Source organism: Sciurus carolinensis, chromosome X, assembly GCF_902686445.1.
Source record: "Sciurus carolinensis chromosome X, mSciCar1.2, whole genome shotgun sequence".
In the NCBI taxonomy this organism is placed as follows: domain Eukaryota; kingdom Metazoa; phylum Chordata; class Mammalia; order Rodentia; family Sciuridae; genus Sciurus; species Sciurus carolinensis.
This window is the reverse complement of record NC_062232.1, coordinates 109,590,895-109,607,626: the sequence shown is the minus strand read 5'-3', so window position 1 is coordinate 109,607,626 and position 16,732 is coordinate 109,590,895. Positions and strand designations below refer to the sequence as shown.

General features: G+C 38.0%; 1 protein-coding gene across 5 annotated transcripts in view; it reads left to right on the top strand.

The window, feature by feature from the left end:
• The window catches only part of Enox2 (ecto-NOX disulfide-thiol exchanger 2), a 333,888-nt gene extending 317,712 nt beyond the window's left edge, over positions 1 to 16,176 (top strand). For all 5 annotated transcript variants that reach the window (XM_047536718.1, XM_047536717.1, XM_047536714.1 and 2 more), the window contains 4 exons: positions 2,073 to 2,180; positions 5,499 to 5,607; positions 9,467 to 9,552; positions 13,421 to 16,176. In XM_047536718.1, coding sequence (XP_047392674.1) covers positions 2,073 to 2,180; positions 5,499 to 5,607; positions 9,467 to 9,552; positions 13,421 to 13,552 — 435 coding nt within the window. In that variant the 3' untranslated portion in view covers positions 13,553 to 16,176. The remainder of the gene's footprint in view (positions 1 to 2,072; positions 2,181 to 5,498; positions 5,608 to 9,466; positions 9,553 to 13,420) is intronic.
• The last annotated feature ends 556 nt before the right edge of the window (positions 16,177 to 16,732 follow it).

The window sequence follows — 16,732 nt, the reverse complement described above, 5'->3', positions numbered from 1 at the left end:
CTTTTTGGAACAATACCATTAACTCCTTGCTTGTAAAAGGGCCCCTTGCAAGTAAATAGGATATCAAACCTCTTACTCCTGTTGATGTTATAGTTTCTGCATGACTGAGGAAGCAAGTACATGTGCTGTGTGTTAATGAGGTATTCTAGTTAATACAGACATAGCAGTGAATCACTAGTTTTCAAACAAGAGCATTCAGTGAGAAATGCTTAACATTAAAACTACATTGAACAGAATCTAATCTTTTCTTGATGCTTCAGAAGTACTTAAGTATTTAGATAGGACCTTGGGATGTTTATGAAGAACCTCAATTATTTAGATATGAAAAAGTGCCAATGAATAAGTATGTAGTTGATGGATGACATATAATACAGACTTTTAGAAGAAATTACAAGAATCCTATCTTTGATTTGGTTGGAAGTGGGGACATTATGGTTTTGTAAGTATCAATGCTATGGGTGAATAATAATAATTCATTCTCTGTGGTTTTATTTTGTTTTCACAGTCATTTATTTGAATGAGTTTTCCCGCACATAATCCCAAATATAAAAGTAAAATAATTACATTCAACTCCAGTTGCATTCAGATTTAACATTGTGTAGCAAATGCTCAATATATAGAAGTTTGGTATAACTGTGACCTGAGTGAGCCTACAATTTAAAAGATATCAACATCTGCTTTCACTGTTGTAAAGGAGTATTACTTCTGAGTAAGGGTACTATCCTCTTCTGTTGTGCCAGACCACCAACCATTTTCCTTACAACTTAAATTGACCAAGAAGTTTTTAAACTCTGTGCCTCAGAATTACCTAGGGCAAAGCTAATTTCCTGTTGGAAATCACAGTTGATGAACAGGGAGTCTCTTCTGGCACTAGCAGCCCTGTATTACTACTTAATGCCACTATTGTCTTCTTGTGTGACAAGTAATATCACATTAATATTTCACTTTTCCTATTAACAAAATCTATAAAGTAATGCTTACCATCCTTTCATTGTCATCATGGAGTTTAATTGGAACACATAAATTATGTCAGAGATCATTCTAACAAAAAAATGTGTTCGCTCTGCTCATCTTCAAAGAACTTTGACAGTGTACATTGTACCCTGTGCTTTTGACCTCCCAATGGTCTTTTGCAAGCTTTTGAAAAGTAAGACTTTGGAAACATTTTGCCATTTTTTTATTCCCTCTAATATTGATTTTGAAACCGTTGCACATAAGAACAGTTCTGCCACTTAAATGCAAAATGAAAATGACAAACATTTTCATTTCATCATTTCAAATACTTCAGTGAGTTTTTAAAGCTCTTTCTCCTAAAAAATTAATTTCACTCATTTTGATTACTTTTTATAGAGAAAATAGCCTTCTAAGCAATTATGAAATTTCTCCCAACTTGTCTCAAATGATGTATAATATAATATGGTGGTTAAGAATATGGACTCTGGGGTTGACCTGGTCTGGTTTAAATCTAGCTTTGCCATTTCCTATCTGAATGACCTTAGGGAAGCCACTTAACCTCTCTAAGCCTCAGGCTTAAATTAGTTCACGCAAATGAAACCCTTAGCACAATGCCTAGCATATATTAGGACCTCAATAAATAGTATTTATTGTAATTATTAATAATGATAAATCCAACTCTTTATCTACCAACATAGAAATGAACATATGTGAAATTTGGATTCTTTACTGCTTTCTTCATAAAAATTGAAACTGTTTTGGCAAATGGCTATTTGTAAGAATGATTGACAACATTAAGTTCACATCTATGAAGCAATCAAGCTATTGCCCATACAATATTAACTGTACCAAAGCCTTACCACTGGCCAGAATGAGAAAGAAGTTAAGGGACTAGATCAATTAGTTTCTCAGGGCCAAGTTCAAAGGAAATCATATTAGCCAGATAAAATAACTAAATGAAAAATGTCTTGATTTTCCAAATCTCTGTATGGAAGAAGGATTCTGTGTACTGGAAGAATGTGAGGTTGGCCCCTCCTGATATCTAAGTTCATCCAGGAATTTTAAGTGAAGTGTGGCTTTTTAATTACAGACTTGATTGTCTTTGGTCTTTCTTGTAGCATCTCCTCAAAGTCCAAGAGGAATACAAAAGGAAAGAAGCTGAACTTGAAAAAATCAAAGATGACAAGTTACAGGTGGAGAAAATGTTGGAAAATCTTAAAGAAAAGGTACAAGAGTCCCAGTGAACCCCTTCTCTTGCCCCTTTCCCCCTTTTCTCATAACAATGAATAAGCTCTGTAAGTTTTTGCAATAGAAATCAATATGGAATGTTTGACAGGTTGGGGATTAAAAGTACCTTTCCAGAATAATTATTTTATCAAGGGTTCTGCTCTTAGAGCTGAGTCCTTGCCATTTCTAAAGGTTCTGTATGGTATATTTTACAATGACTAAAAATCAGTCCATCCCTCAAGTTCCTCAGTCTTCCCTTTTGGAGAAGACCAGTGTGCACACCTCTTCTCTGCTTCTTCCTGTAAAGCAAATAGCAATGTGGAGAAAGTTCATATGACACAAAAGTACCTTTAATTGAGCATTTCAGTAAAGGAAGAAACACATGTGCAACTAGAACATGAACATTTCTTTGCATAGAGTCCATCCAATGTAATCATGAACAGCCATAAGTTAAATTAATAGCCAACAGCAAAAGGAAGGAAACCTTGGAAAGGAATGAAGAGACACGGTACCCTACAGCTAGATAATAGCATCATGGAAGGCAAGATGAGACTTTATCAAGAGAGATCCTGCAAGCTGTGATAAGAATCACCACTGAGGACATCTGGATGGATTAGTACATCACAATCATGAGTCAGGTGCCCATTCTATTCAAGGTGTATAAAGTCTATTGATAGGTGCCTCCTTGTCATACCTCTCCAATGCCTTCTGTACTTGAATATTCAGCTGAAGTTATTCTCTGAAAAAGAAGGGTCATTGACCCAATCTGCCTGATTTACTGTCTCAGAAGGAAGGGAATGATTAGGAGCTGGACCATGAATCCAAAACCAACAATAATACAGTTTCTCAAGAACTCCTGCTATTTATCTTCTCTGCTTAGCTCAGGAAGATGCAGTGCATACAGGCCCCTGGTGTGCTTACCAGCACAGTGATGTCCCCCAGAGTGCCATCAGGAACTGGCAACCTTGGTATAGTTGAAGCAAATGATTGAAAGTGTTTTCTTCTGGAGGCCATTTGCAATATGCTTTTAATTCTTCCACATCATAAAACCAACTCACTTTCCAGTTTTGTGAGTGCAATTAAAGAAATGAGCACAATCCCAGAGAAATTCATTTATCAAGCATTTAATTGAAAAGTGCCAAAGCTGTTCTACTTATCAGGACTTCCTCATACTATCAGAGATTCTAAATTGTCCCAGAGCTGCTACATAGCTCACTTTTGCTTTCTGTTTGAACTGGAGTGTGTATCCAGAAAGCCGTAAATAGATCTAAGTTTAAACTAATGACATTATGCTTAGAATCACTCTTGAGGATTGACATCACAAATTGACTTAAGGGCATTTTAAGTATAAGCAGCTTTCTGCTTTGTAAAGAATGTCATTTACAAAAACAATAGGTCAAATGGCATAGAAGAAACTTGCCGTATTATGCCAAGAATAAGTGTTTCCTCTTCTGAAACTGAATACACCATGAAGTGGCAGCTAAAGAGGACATGGAGAGAGATCCAAGTGATAATCAAAAACAGTGAGTCAGAATATGTTTTTCCTGTTATTTTAAGCAAAGCTTCTTTTAGAGAAATTCATGACAGTTCATTATAAACTGATCTTCTCTGGGAAGCTGATTTGTGGCCAAATATTTCAACCTGACACAATTAGGTTAGGAAGCAAAGTACCATCACATTAGACTGCAAAAGTAATTTCAGGTTGAAAGGAAAGCAATAAGTTTTGGTGAGGAGGGATCTTTTTTTGTTGTTTTTGTTTGGGTTTCTTGACGGTAAGCCACAGTGTGAGTTATTGTCAGTGTTTTGCAATATAACAATGAGACTTATGTCTATAGAACTAGCACTTTGAATCTGCTAATAAAATTCAAGGTAATAAGCATCCCTTCAATGTACCTTTAATTATTTTAAACACCAGCTATATTAAAATTGAAATCAGGCTTCAATAAGTCCATGGTTCTATTCAAAATGACTAAAACTTCTCAGGAAATTTCAAATCTTATAAATCAACCTCAATCCATTAAATTCTCACATTTAAGAAATGGCTTACTGGATCATTTTATGTTTTAAGGGGGTTAGAAGCAGATGTGAAGCCTGTGGTTTAAAAGTGAACCAGGGGTTTAAATCAAACTTGGCATAATTGTTACCGCCTGGATTGGATTCTAAAGGCCAAAGATTGAATAGGTCATCAAGAAAGAGTTCCCCTCTGACTGTGGTCAGGAAGCCTGTAAATCCACAAAACAACATGTCTGGCAACATAGACCATTCATTTACTTCAGAGACAGCATCCAGGAAGCTTTGAAGACATCTTTAAAGAAAACAGAAGGAATCCTGTCCTTGCCGAGGGCTTGTAGAAGGGAGGAAGTGACAAAGCATCCGAGTCAGCCATCATTTGCCCCCCAAGGAGCAGTTCCCCAGCATTTTCTTTTACAAAAGTAAAGGACTAAAGCAATGAGACTGAAACAACTATTTCATTTATTCCTTCTTCTCATGCCTCTTCCTTCATATATGTACCACAGAAAAGTTGTTCTCAGTACCCAAAGAAAGATCCATGAACAGTTGGGAGTGATGGATTTCACCTAAAGTTTGTCTCACATAAGCTACCAGCTACACTCAGAGACAGAACAATGTTTCACCAGAGAAGGTCACTGACTGTATTTTTGATGATTTCTTACTGTCAAGTTAGGAGTATTTTAGGTGATAACTTCTTTATCACACAGGAGAGAGGGAGTCACTAGTCAATAGATAGAGGCTCTCATTTTTAGCTCAAAAGCCAATAGTTGGTTTCCTGTGAGTGGATCAGCTACATTACAAAATCTCCATTCATGGATGGAACATACAATTTTTTTTTTAAAAAATGATCCTCTTAACAATGAATGACTGTGAAAGAATGAAATGCTGACTCTACCACTTCCTAGCAATGTGGTCTTAGCCAACTTACGTAATTTATTCCAGACTTACTTTTTTCATTTGTAGAGCAGAGATAATACATATCTAACAGTACCTGGCATCTAGTTAGTACACAATAAATATTAAATCTCATTCCCCAGATTACTTGTATAGTCAAGAATATTGAAAGCAGGGAAAAAGCTGAAGATAATTATTTAACTTTTTCTGTGTTTTGAAGCCATGTAATGATGTTTTGGATATCTCTGGTGCTTTTATAATTTATACTGTTTTCCCTCTCATTCTATAACCCAACATGTGCAGTATTGCTTTTATGGACCTGTGTTAAGATTTTAATCTGTTGGGTAATTAATTGAAACCAACTCCATTGCCAAAGTTGGTGAACTGACCCAGGAATCACATTCTTCCCTCAGGAAAACTGTGCGTCTAGACTGTGTGCATCAAGCCAGGAAAGCGATTACCCTCTTGAGAAGACCATGAATAGCAGTCCTATCAAATCTGAACGGGAAGCACTACTAGTGGGTAAGGAAGCTAACATATACGTACAATCCATAGAATCCAGTGGAGGAGGGGAGGTGTTTACCTAAGATTTATAAGCACATGCCAAGTAAGAACCCAGAGTCCTAAAGACAGTAGAGCAAGAACTAGTACAAATTTCCATAAAAATTGTAAGAGCAGTTCCCAACCTTCTCCAAGCTTCCTGTAGCACAGCCATGTCAAGTTGTGTCAGTATGAGCATTATGTTAAGAGGGGGTCAGCTGGAGAAGCACTTTGTAGATATTTTTTAAATCTCTATGCAAGGATAGCTAAGCCCTCTCATATCCACTCAGGGGGCTAGTGCAGATGCTGCAGGGCAAAGAGCTTTGCCAGATGAGCCTCAGAAGCAAGTGTCTGCCTCTCAAGTTTTCCAGGCTACAGGCTGGGACATTTTATTCATGACACTTCTGACTCCAAATGAGAGGATGTTTTTATACTTCCTGACAGCAAATATTTGATGTCTCATCCAACAGTACTTATCCAACCCTCCAACACCTACTGGGTGTCCTATAATTCAGTTCAGTTCAATTCAATTCAAATATGACACTAGCTAGTTAAAGTTACCACTAGTTTAAAGACTCAGTTCCATAATTCTTCCCTCACTTTAGATAGCAGTCTCAAATATTGGGTCCCCAAAAGTGTTAGGTTTTCTTTACTGTTACAAATGCCTGAGATAATCGACTTTAAAAGAAGATATATTTATTTTGGTTCACTCTTTTGGGGGATTTCAGATCATGATTAGGTGGCTTCATTGATTTTGAACCTGAGATAAGGTAGCACATCATAGCAACAGTATATGGCAACCCCTCACTTCATGGGCAGGATATGAAAAAAAAAAATGGAAAGGAAGGTGCTGAGGTCCCAATATTCCCTTCAAGGATATGCTCCAGTAACTAGAAGACCTCCCACCAGGTCCCACCTCTTAAAGGTTCTACTACCTGCCAATAGTGCAATGGGCTGGGAACTAAGCTTTTAACACATAGGCATTTGGGAGACACTCCAGATCCAAATCGTAGCACTGTTACCCACATTTCTATCTGATCTGGCTAGAAAGTCAAGAGTTCCCATGACCCTGTCCCCCAGGGGCAGGGGGACAACTCACTGAACTTAGGAAAGTGCTTTACTTATTACCAGTTTATCATAAAGGATGCAACTCAGGAACAGCCAAACCTAAGAGATACATATGGCAAGATACTATGAGAGAGTATATGGAACTCCTGTGCCCCTTCTGGGCATGCCACCCTCCCAGCATCTTATGTTCACCAATTGGGAAACTTTCTGAACTCCATAATTGAGGGATCTTTATGGTGGTTTCATTGCATAGGCACAGTGGGGGGGCTGTTGGTGGGGAGGTCCTGAAAGTTCCAACCCTCTAATCATGCCTTGGTCTTCCTGGTACCCTGACCTCGAAGCTATTGAAGGGACCCCAGCCACCAGTCATTCATTAGCATACAAAATGACACTCTACTTCTCTAGAAATTCTAAAAAAGCTGGGGATGTGGTTCAGTGGTTCAGTGCCTCTGGGTTCAATTCCCAATACCAAAAAAGTCAGTTGTGATTATTAAATATGATAATTAGCCTAAATCCCCTTAGCACAGAACTTGGCCCATAGTAAGCCCTTAGTAAATGGAAACCATTTTACACTTATAGTGTATTCACAAATGCTCATTGACTTTCCATTTGGAGAACAATGGCAGATTGAGGTTCTAAAATATTCAGTCATTTAAGAAGGGATAGTTAATCCCAGCCGTCCTCTAAAAAGCTAGTTCACACAGCAGCCCCACCCCAGTCTCCAAATTCTTCCACACTGATTGGCAACTGCATATTTTTAAGATATATTTACCTCCTTTGGTAGTGGATGTTATACTCAGACTTAGCACTTTGATACATTGATAAAGATGCACAAGGGGAGCTGATGTTTATTCTTCAAGAAAAGTGACAACTTTTAATACTTTCCACCTCAGTGTTTTTAACACATTGGCGTGGCAACAGGGAGACCCCAGAGAAGTGCTGGGGTACAAGGAAGCTTCTGTAGATGGATAGCTCTAGAAAAAAAAAGATTCTTAAAAATAAGTGTTTCTTGTTTTGTTTTTAAAGAACATAGTCTTGAGCTGGCAGAGAGAAAGAATCTAGTTTTAAAATTATTTCGGTGGACATGGACTCAAAAACTGCTTAGTGTTTTTGAACCTATACAGTTATTTCTTGACATTTGACAGTCTTTCCTGGCCATGACATCTAGAATTTCTTGGAACACGGACTGTCTTCTTTGGAATTTAAGTTTCTCAACTAGAAGCAGTGATTAGAAATTCAATTTACCTTGTCATTTAAGAATAAAGTAATGTTAGTTAATAATGTCATCTGTTCTGAACAGATTTTGAGCCCCATCATCAGTTTTCCCCAGTCTCCCAGCCCACCCCTTTGCCATCTAATATTTGGAGAAGTTTCGTAAAGAACTGACTGAACTTTGAGGTACAATTTAAACTTATGCCATTCTTTGTAAGTCTCTTAAAGGAACATAAAAAATATAATTTATAAACCAAATCGAATTTCACTTTTATTTCATGGCAGTTTTTAGCAAACCCAATTTTAGGTATTATTGATGTGCCAAAGACCATATAAAAGAAGGCAAATTCAAAATAATTTAAAGAAGTAATAGTATGCTTTTGAACACATTTTTCCACTGTTTGCCAGACAAAGATTAGAATAATAATCTGAAAGCCAAAACAATCAAGGCACTTGGCAGCTGCCAATCACCCCAGAGTTAGTCTGAGTAGAAATCACTTGCATTCCTACAAACTGCTGTAAGAATTTTGCTACATTACCAGGCACAGTGGTGCACACCTGTAATCCCAGCAATTCAGAAGGCTAAGGCAGGAGGATCACAAATTCAAAGCCTTCCTCAGCAACTTAGTGAGATCCTGTCTCAAAATAAAAAATAAAAAGAATTCTGCTGCATTAAGAGATATGGTGCTCTATGCACAAAATGCTTGTGACCACTTAAGTCAGCCACAAAGGAAATGTTTGGATTCTCTTTACAGAGCTACTCACAAAATAAACCCAAATACAATTAATCAGATTCTCTTATAAGAAGCACTAAGTTAAATCAGGCAAAGTACATGATGTGTATGATTTCCACAATAGCAAGACATCATTTACACCAAAAAGCCGAAAGCCTAAAGACCACATGAAGGAACTGCAAAAACTTAGCACGATCTAAATTCATTGTAAAATTCTAGAATTCTAATAGGCCTTAGCCATCACAGATAATGGAAGTGACTCTTTATATGCCAGCTTTTCTATATGTGATGCAGTATAGTAAGAGGTAGTATGTGTAGTGATTAAGAATGACTATCTGAATTCAATGCCAGTTCTGTCATTTAACGGCTATGTGATCTTGAGCAAGTTGCATAAACTTTATGTGCCTCAGTGTCCTCATCTGTGAAATGGGAATGGCATTACCTACCTCACAGGGTGATTATAAAGATTAAATAAGGCCAGGTATGGTGGCACACACCTGTAATCCCAGTGACTCAGGAGGCTGAGGCAGGAGGATTGCAAATTCAAAGTCAGCTTCAGCAATTTAGCAAGGCCCTAAACAACATAGCAAGACACTATCTCAAAATAAAATAAGAAGGGCTGGGGATGTGCTCAGGGGTTAGGCACCCCTGGGTTCAATCCCTGGTACCAAAAAATATAGATATTAATTGAGTAAAATATATATAAACTTAGATTAGTGCTCAGCATATTGATATTGTACATGTTGTTATGTGTAAGAGTTTGCTATCACATCAAATCTTAAGAAATACTATGCTCAAGTGTAACCTCTGGGGTATTGCCTCTATAGGGATTATCTCCACATTCCTTCATGTTCACCCATTTGGAGCAAGCATTGAATACATCTGTTCCTACTTGCATCGTCTTGATAATAAGGTATGTGGGGGCCCAAAGGGAGGTGCCAGGGGATGTAGGGTTCTCTGTGAGCAGGCGACCTTACTTTCCTCAAGCATAAATAAGCTATTCGTTATTGCTCTAAAACTTTTCATCACTTTCTGTCTCACAGAGATTCGGTGTACAGTTTCCTTCTTAGAGCAGGATGACCATCTGTCCCAGTTTACCTAGGACTGAGGGGGCAGATCCTGGGATTTGAGACTTTTCAGTGCTAAATCCATAGAAGTCTCAAGCAGACTTGAACGAGTTGGCCATACTGCTTCCAAGATAAATCTTAGAAAAATTTTCCTCCCTTCTCTTAATTTATACATAAGCTGCAAATTAACCAGAAAATTAACCATGATCAGCTTTCCTGCCCATCCAACTTTTGTTCCAGGCCTCAGGCCATTAGCAAATGTTAATTTTCAAAATTGAAAGTCTTAGTACCATTCCCCTCCCTCCATCACCACTTTCCTTACCTATTATGAAACAATCAAGGCAGGGACCAAGAGAAAAAAAAGATGAAACCATAAGCTGAACATTTGGTCACATCTGGTCTCAGGGGCCATTTCCTTCCCTGGATTCTATCCTTTTGGTGAGTTCACAGAGCATCTGGAGCAAGGGGAAGAGCTAATTTGCTAGGAAGTCAGAGATGCCCCTTAAAGGCAAGAGGAGATTCTTTTTAAAAATTTTTAAATTTGCTCTAATTAGTTATACATGACAGTAAAATGTACTTTGATACAGCATATATAAATGGTGTATAATTTCTCATTCTGATTTTACATGATGTAGAATCCCACCAGTTGTATAGTTACATATGTACACAGGGTAATAATGTCAGATTCATTCTACTATTCTTCCTACCCCCATGCCTCCTCCCCTCCATTCACTCCCCTCTACCTAACCTATAGTAACTCTATTCTTCTCTAGTCCCCCACTTATTCTGAGTTAGCATCTGCATATCGGAGAAAACATTCAGCCTTTGGTTTTTTGGAGTTGGCTTGTTTTGCTTAGCAAGATATTCTCCAGCTCCATCCATTTACCTGCAAATGCCATAATTTCATTCTTATTCATGGCTGAGTAATATTCCAATGTGTGTGTGTGTATATATACTTGTGCATATATATATATATACACACACACACACACACACACACACACACACACACACACATATATATAATCACAATTTTTATCCATTCATCTGTTGAAGGGCACCTAGGTTGGTTCCATAGTTTAGCTATTGTGAGTTGAGCTGCTATAAACATTGATGTGGCTATGTCACTATAGTATGCTGATTTTAAGTCCTTTGGGTATAAACCAAGAAGTGGGATAGCTGGGTCAAATGGTGGTTCCATTCCGAGTCTTCTGAGGAATCTCCATACCACTTTCTGTAATGGTTTCACCAATTTACAGTCCCACCAGCAATGTATGAATGTACCTTTTTCCCCATGTCCTGGCCAACATTTATTGTTGCTTGTACTCTTGATAGCTACCATTCTGACTGGGGTCAGATGGAATCTCAGTGCAGTTTTGATTTACCTTTCTGTAATTGCTAGAGATGATGAACATTTTTTCATATATTTGTTGATTGATTGTATTTCATCTTCTTTGAAGTGTCTGTTCAGTTCCTTAGCTCATTTATTGATTGGGGTCATTTGGTTTTTTTTTTTTTTTTTTGGTGTTAAGTTTTTTGAGTTCTTTGTATATCCTGGAGATTAATGCTCTATATGACATGCATGTGGTAAAGATTTTCTCCCAGTCAGTAGGCTCTCTTTTCACATTATTGATTGTTTTCTTGGCTGAGAAGAAGCTTTTTAGATTGAATCCATCACATTTATTGTTTTTTTAAATTTATTTTTATTGTAAACAAATGGGATACATCTCATTTCTCTGTTTGTACATGAAGTAGAGGCATACCATTTTTGTAATCATACATTCACATAGGTTCTTGATTTCACTTCTTATACTTTAGGAGTCTTGTTAAGGAAGTCAGGTCCTAAGCCAACATGGTGGAGAATTGGGCCTATTTTTTCTTATATTAGGCACAGGGTCTCTGATCTAGTGCCTAAGTTCACTTTGAGTTGAGTTTCATGCAGGGTGAGAAACAGAGGTTTAATTTCATTTTGTTACATGTGGATTTCCAGTTTTTCCTGCACCATTTATTAGACTATCTTTTCTCCAGTGAATGTTTTTGGTGCCTTTGTGTAGTAAGAGATAACTGTATTTATATGGGTTTGTAAGAGGGGTATCTTGACTACAAAAAATGAATAAGTTCTTGATACATTTTTTTCAGAAGCAGCATTCGGTTAAATCTGCTCATGGATTTTACTCACTATTTCACAGGATCTGGGCCTCCTGGGAAGTGACATTTGAATGCAGATTCCTAACACTCTGATGTCTAAAATGTTAAGCCATTTAAGCATATGTCCTCTTAAGGAAGACACAGGCCCATTTGGGAATCTTATTGTTCTAACCATATTGTAACTGTGGTGATATATAGTCCATGATGGCATTTGTTTTAGTTTTAGCTAGCACTTCCCTCTCATTTCCCTCCTCATGCTATTCTGCAATTAAATAGTCCATTGGATAGTAAAGGGGAGAGTGGGATGGGATTACCAAAACCAAGTGGTCAGTTGTAATGGCATGAAATAGAATTGCATGTCAGTAAAAATTATCTCGTTCTTTTTCAACTCACAAAATAATACATAACATTTTCTTTAAAAGCGAAGCAAAAATAGCAATATAGCAGAGGGAAAGTTACCTACAATCCCACCTCTCAAAGATTAACAGTTTATTTTTTGTTTTTTTTGTTTGCTTGTTGTTGTTGTTGTTGCAACGCTGGGGATCAAACCCAGGTCTTTGTGCATGCTAGGCAAGTACTCTACCACTGAACTAGATCAACAGCCCTTCAAGGGCTAACTGTTTGGCATATATTTCAGACCCTTCTCCATTACATACGCTGTATCTCTTTATATGTATCTATCAATAAATATTATCTGCTTATTTTTCTTGAATTGGGATTCTGCTCTCTCTGATACCCTGCAATGTACTTCTTTCACTTAACTGGATCCAGTCTACTCCTGGCACTGGGAAGAAGGCATGACTTCACTCCTAGCCTAGGCACAGTTCCTCATTAGCAGCTTCTTGCCAGTGTAGTGTCAGAGGCCTCCCAATGAGAGCCTGCAGTGGTGTCAAGAGAATTGGGGGTTCCCTCCCTCCATCTCCAGTTGTGCCAGCAACTCTAAGGATCCTTTGGTGCTCTTCAGCCAAGCCCTGGTGCCCAGGTTCACGGTTAGGAAGGTGGCTATTAATGCAATGGTGATCTCCCAAAACAAGCCTGAAAGGAGTCAAAAGTTTAGTTTTTGTGTTGATGGGTATATGTGTGCATATGCAGGCACACATATGTGTTAAGTGGGAAAATAAAGAAAATATGAGGAAGTAGAAACACAGTACATTCCCCATTCCTGTTACTTTTTCAGCTAATGCCTGTGTGAAGAATTCTGCTCTGGTGGCAGCCATGTCAGCCTCCCTCCTCTCCCAAAGACTTGGCCTACACATAGCATCACCAGCACAGAGCACCCATCATTCAGCTGGCTACACATCAAAACCTTTCCGTGCAACTTACACCAGCTCTCTTCAATAGCAAGCTCAGTGGACTGTGTCTGGTGGTCACAGCAGAGGAACAATGCTGCCTGAAATTCACTCTACCAACACTCACAAATACACAAGGAGGGGGAAGAATTTAACCCTCCCACACCCAACACACACATGCACACCAGCATTCTGACGTAGGCAAAACTGGGAAAGAAGAACCATACTGGGAATGTGAAATTGGTTTTGAATAGAGAATATCCTCTCTGTTCCACAGATCTGCACCAGTGATGTGGAATGTCTCATGAGTAGACTCCAGCATACCTTCAAGCAGGAAATGACAGGAGTTGGAGCCAGCCTGGAGAAGAGATGGAAATTCTGTGGCTTTGAAGGCTTGAAACTGACCTGAATTTCTACCTAACAACTTGGGATCCTGAAAATAAATGCGTGTTGGACAAGTATAGAAAGTGATTTGTATTTTCAATGGTTTTCAAGTAGATGTTACTTTAAATTTGTCAATTCATTCCTGGAATATCTTTTGAGTTATAATAAGGATCCTAGAACAGCACCTCGAGCTACAGGCCCTAAAAAGAAATTGCCTCAAACCTCAAGTGCTGTAACTTCCTCCCCCTTCTGGCAATTAGTTGTCTTCTCTTATTAGTTGTATTGAAAAAGTCCTGAGGCTAAAGAGTATTCGGTGTGTTTTCAGTGTCTGTACTACTGTCGTAGACTTTGGTATTTTTTTAAGCACTGTTAACTGAAATGTTTTGATGATTTGTATGTAATTTGTGTTTCCAGACTTTTGTTCACATTGATGTTGCTGCTGGTAAAAGGAATGAAAGGAGCACTAAATACTCTGTGTAACTGCCAATTGTCTTTCCAAGCCCCAGTAGACACATCAGAGTCTTCTAGAAGGTGCCTAACCAGGGTTACCTTTGAAATGACAAAGCATGGTTTGTGGCTTTTTGCAAAATTACTATGAACCAAAAGTTGACAGATGTTCCAAAGTTATTTTCTCTAATAGATTAAAGGTCTTATTTCAGAATTTTAAAAAATAATCCTAGATGTATTCACAGAAAGCAAGTATCCAGTATGACTAGCATGTGTTCATGCTATTCAGAATCACTTGTAAATAGTCTGCTTTTAAAGGAGGGCATGTTTAGTTTTCTATGAATTAAAACACTCTCACACGTGGGCACGTGCACACATGCAAGCATTAGCAGAAGGGATTTATTTTAATATCCTTTCCCCTCTGGCCTTCTTACAGTCTGTTGGTCCCTTTTCTTCTGCTGTCAGTGTGTTGAACTGCAAACTGTGTACTGCTGTAAATACTATATTTACTTCATGCTGAATGTTTGTAAAGAGTTGTTATGAGTATTAATAGTAATGAAATAATTAATAAATAATGGGCCAGGGTGTACTAGGCTTCCTGCAAATGTGTGAGCTCCACATGGAGTGCTGATTGCCAGGGACACCTCCAGGTCTGTGGTGCTCATCAGCAGATTGCAATGGTGGAGTGCAGGTGGACCATTCAGGAAGTTCTGCTTGGCAGAAAAGGAAAGGAAAGGAAGGGGCTTGGGGTTAATATTCTGAGACAGAGATGGTCTTTTATTTATTTACTCTTGTAGTGATGTTGGTGCTTAGACTAGCACAAGCATGCCCTCCCTTGAGCTCCATTGAAGGTAAGAGAATGCACTGAATAAGAGCCAATACAGAGTATTTCACACAAATCCTTTGTAAATGAGTTGCCAGTAGTGTTCAAAGTTGTATTTTTAAAAGATAAATATTCTCTTTTTTTATACCTTTTCTGTGTTCTGTTTTGAATGACTTGCTTTCTAAGTGATCCTTTAGTAGATCTCAGTTTCTCTCTTTCAGTTGCCACAATGTTGGAAGAAGATGCTAAACCGGCTTGACAACTAGAAATAGCATTCCCCCAGCAGCCCATTCATGCTGAAAGTTGGCTTTCCGCTCAAGCACCCCACGGTGGCCCCGGCAGGCAGCTAGGGTTATTTTTACGCTAGCTTCTTTACTAGCATCTCTGTCATCAATGCTGTGGAAGGCTTTGATTCATCAGCTCAGGGCATCTAGGATGCCTAATTTTAATGATATCAATGAAATCGTAGGAAAATTCCAACTTATCAGTTTTTTCTTATTTAAAAAAGTCAGGCAAAATTAAATTTTAAGGCAACAGATGTCACGCCTGAACACCTTGCTGTCCTTCACTTATATTGCAAAGTGTGTTTCTATTACACTTGCCAGTCTAGTCCAGATGTGCTCCTTTCAGCCTGATTCAGTATACTAATTGTAATGGTTTATTTTCTGCATCAATTTAGCCATTTGCTCCATTGTATATGGTGGTGTGAAAGTATTTTTTTAGATATGATGAACATTCAAACCAGTAGACTTTGAGTAAATTATCATGTTGGTGGGCCCCATTTAATCAGTCAAAGGCCTTAAGAAAAAAGACTAAGAAGTCCCCCTGAGGAAGGAATTCTACCTCCAGGCTATTATCGGACAAAACTACAACATCAGCTCCTGCCAGAATTTCTAGCCTGGTAGCCCACAAATTTCAAACCTGCAAGCTTCCACATTTGCATGCGTCAATTCCTTAAAATCTTTGTGTGTGTGTGTGTGTGTGTGTGTGTGTGTGTGTGTGTGTCATGTGTGTGTGTCTGCATATAGTATTCATCCCATTGGTTCTGTTTCTCTGGAGAACCCTAATATAGTAATCTAGAGTTGTTAAAATGTTTAAGAGTAAAGTGTGTTTGCATTATAATACATAATCAAATTGCAGCATGTAGCATCACTCAATCCTTTCCATTCACCATAGAGATCTATTAATGAAGTTATTTTTCCTTAAAAATTCTCAGTACTATTTATTGTTCTGTTGTTCCACCATAATTTTGAAATATTGCTGTTTTGTTATTTTTATGGAAGAGTAGCTGAGTTTTTCCAGATAATAATGAACAGAAGCTTTCTTTTATTTTAAAATGTTTGTTTCATCTCTCTCCCTAGTCCCATGACACCTCTAGTTCTTTTAATATTGCCATGTTACTTTTTAAATAACTTCAATATGAATAAAAAAGTTATTTTTCAGAGAAAATTAGACACATATGTGTATTCAAGTTATATAGAGACTTTTTTATAAATTTGGTCCCCAAATGTTTTATATAGCATAGAATAAATGGTACTATTTGAAAAGACAGTATATATGTGCAAGAACGTTTGACTCACTCAGTAGAACTGTGTGAGCCCTTGAGATTTTTCCACTGCCTAGAATGATCCATCAGATAGATCCAGCTTCATTTATTACCACAATTGCTACCATCTGTTGAGTACCTAGTATATAGCTATGCTGTCCAAAGTCACCTCCTGGCCATGTGTCTTTAGGCAGGTTACTTGGGTATAATGGGAGCTTCAATTTCCTTATAGACAAAATTAAGGAGAATTAGTACCTACCACATAGAGTTGTAGTAAAAGTTCAACAAGACAATGTCTGTAAATTGCCCCTGGTACATGTTGAATTCTCAAAAAGGAGGCATAAATATGATTATGATTCAGCCAAACTTCATGACCTTTACCCACAACT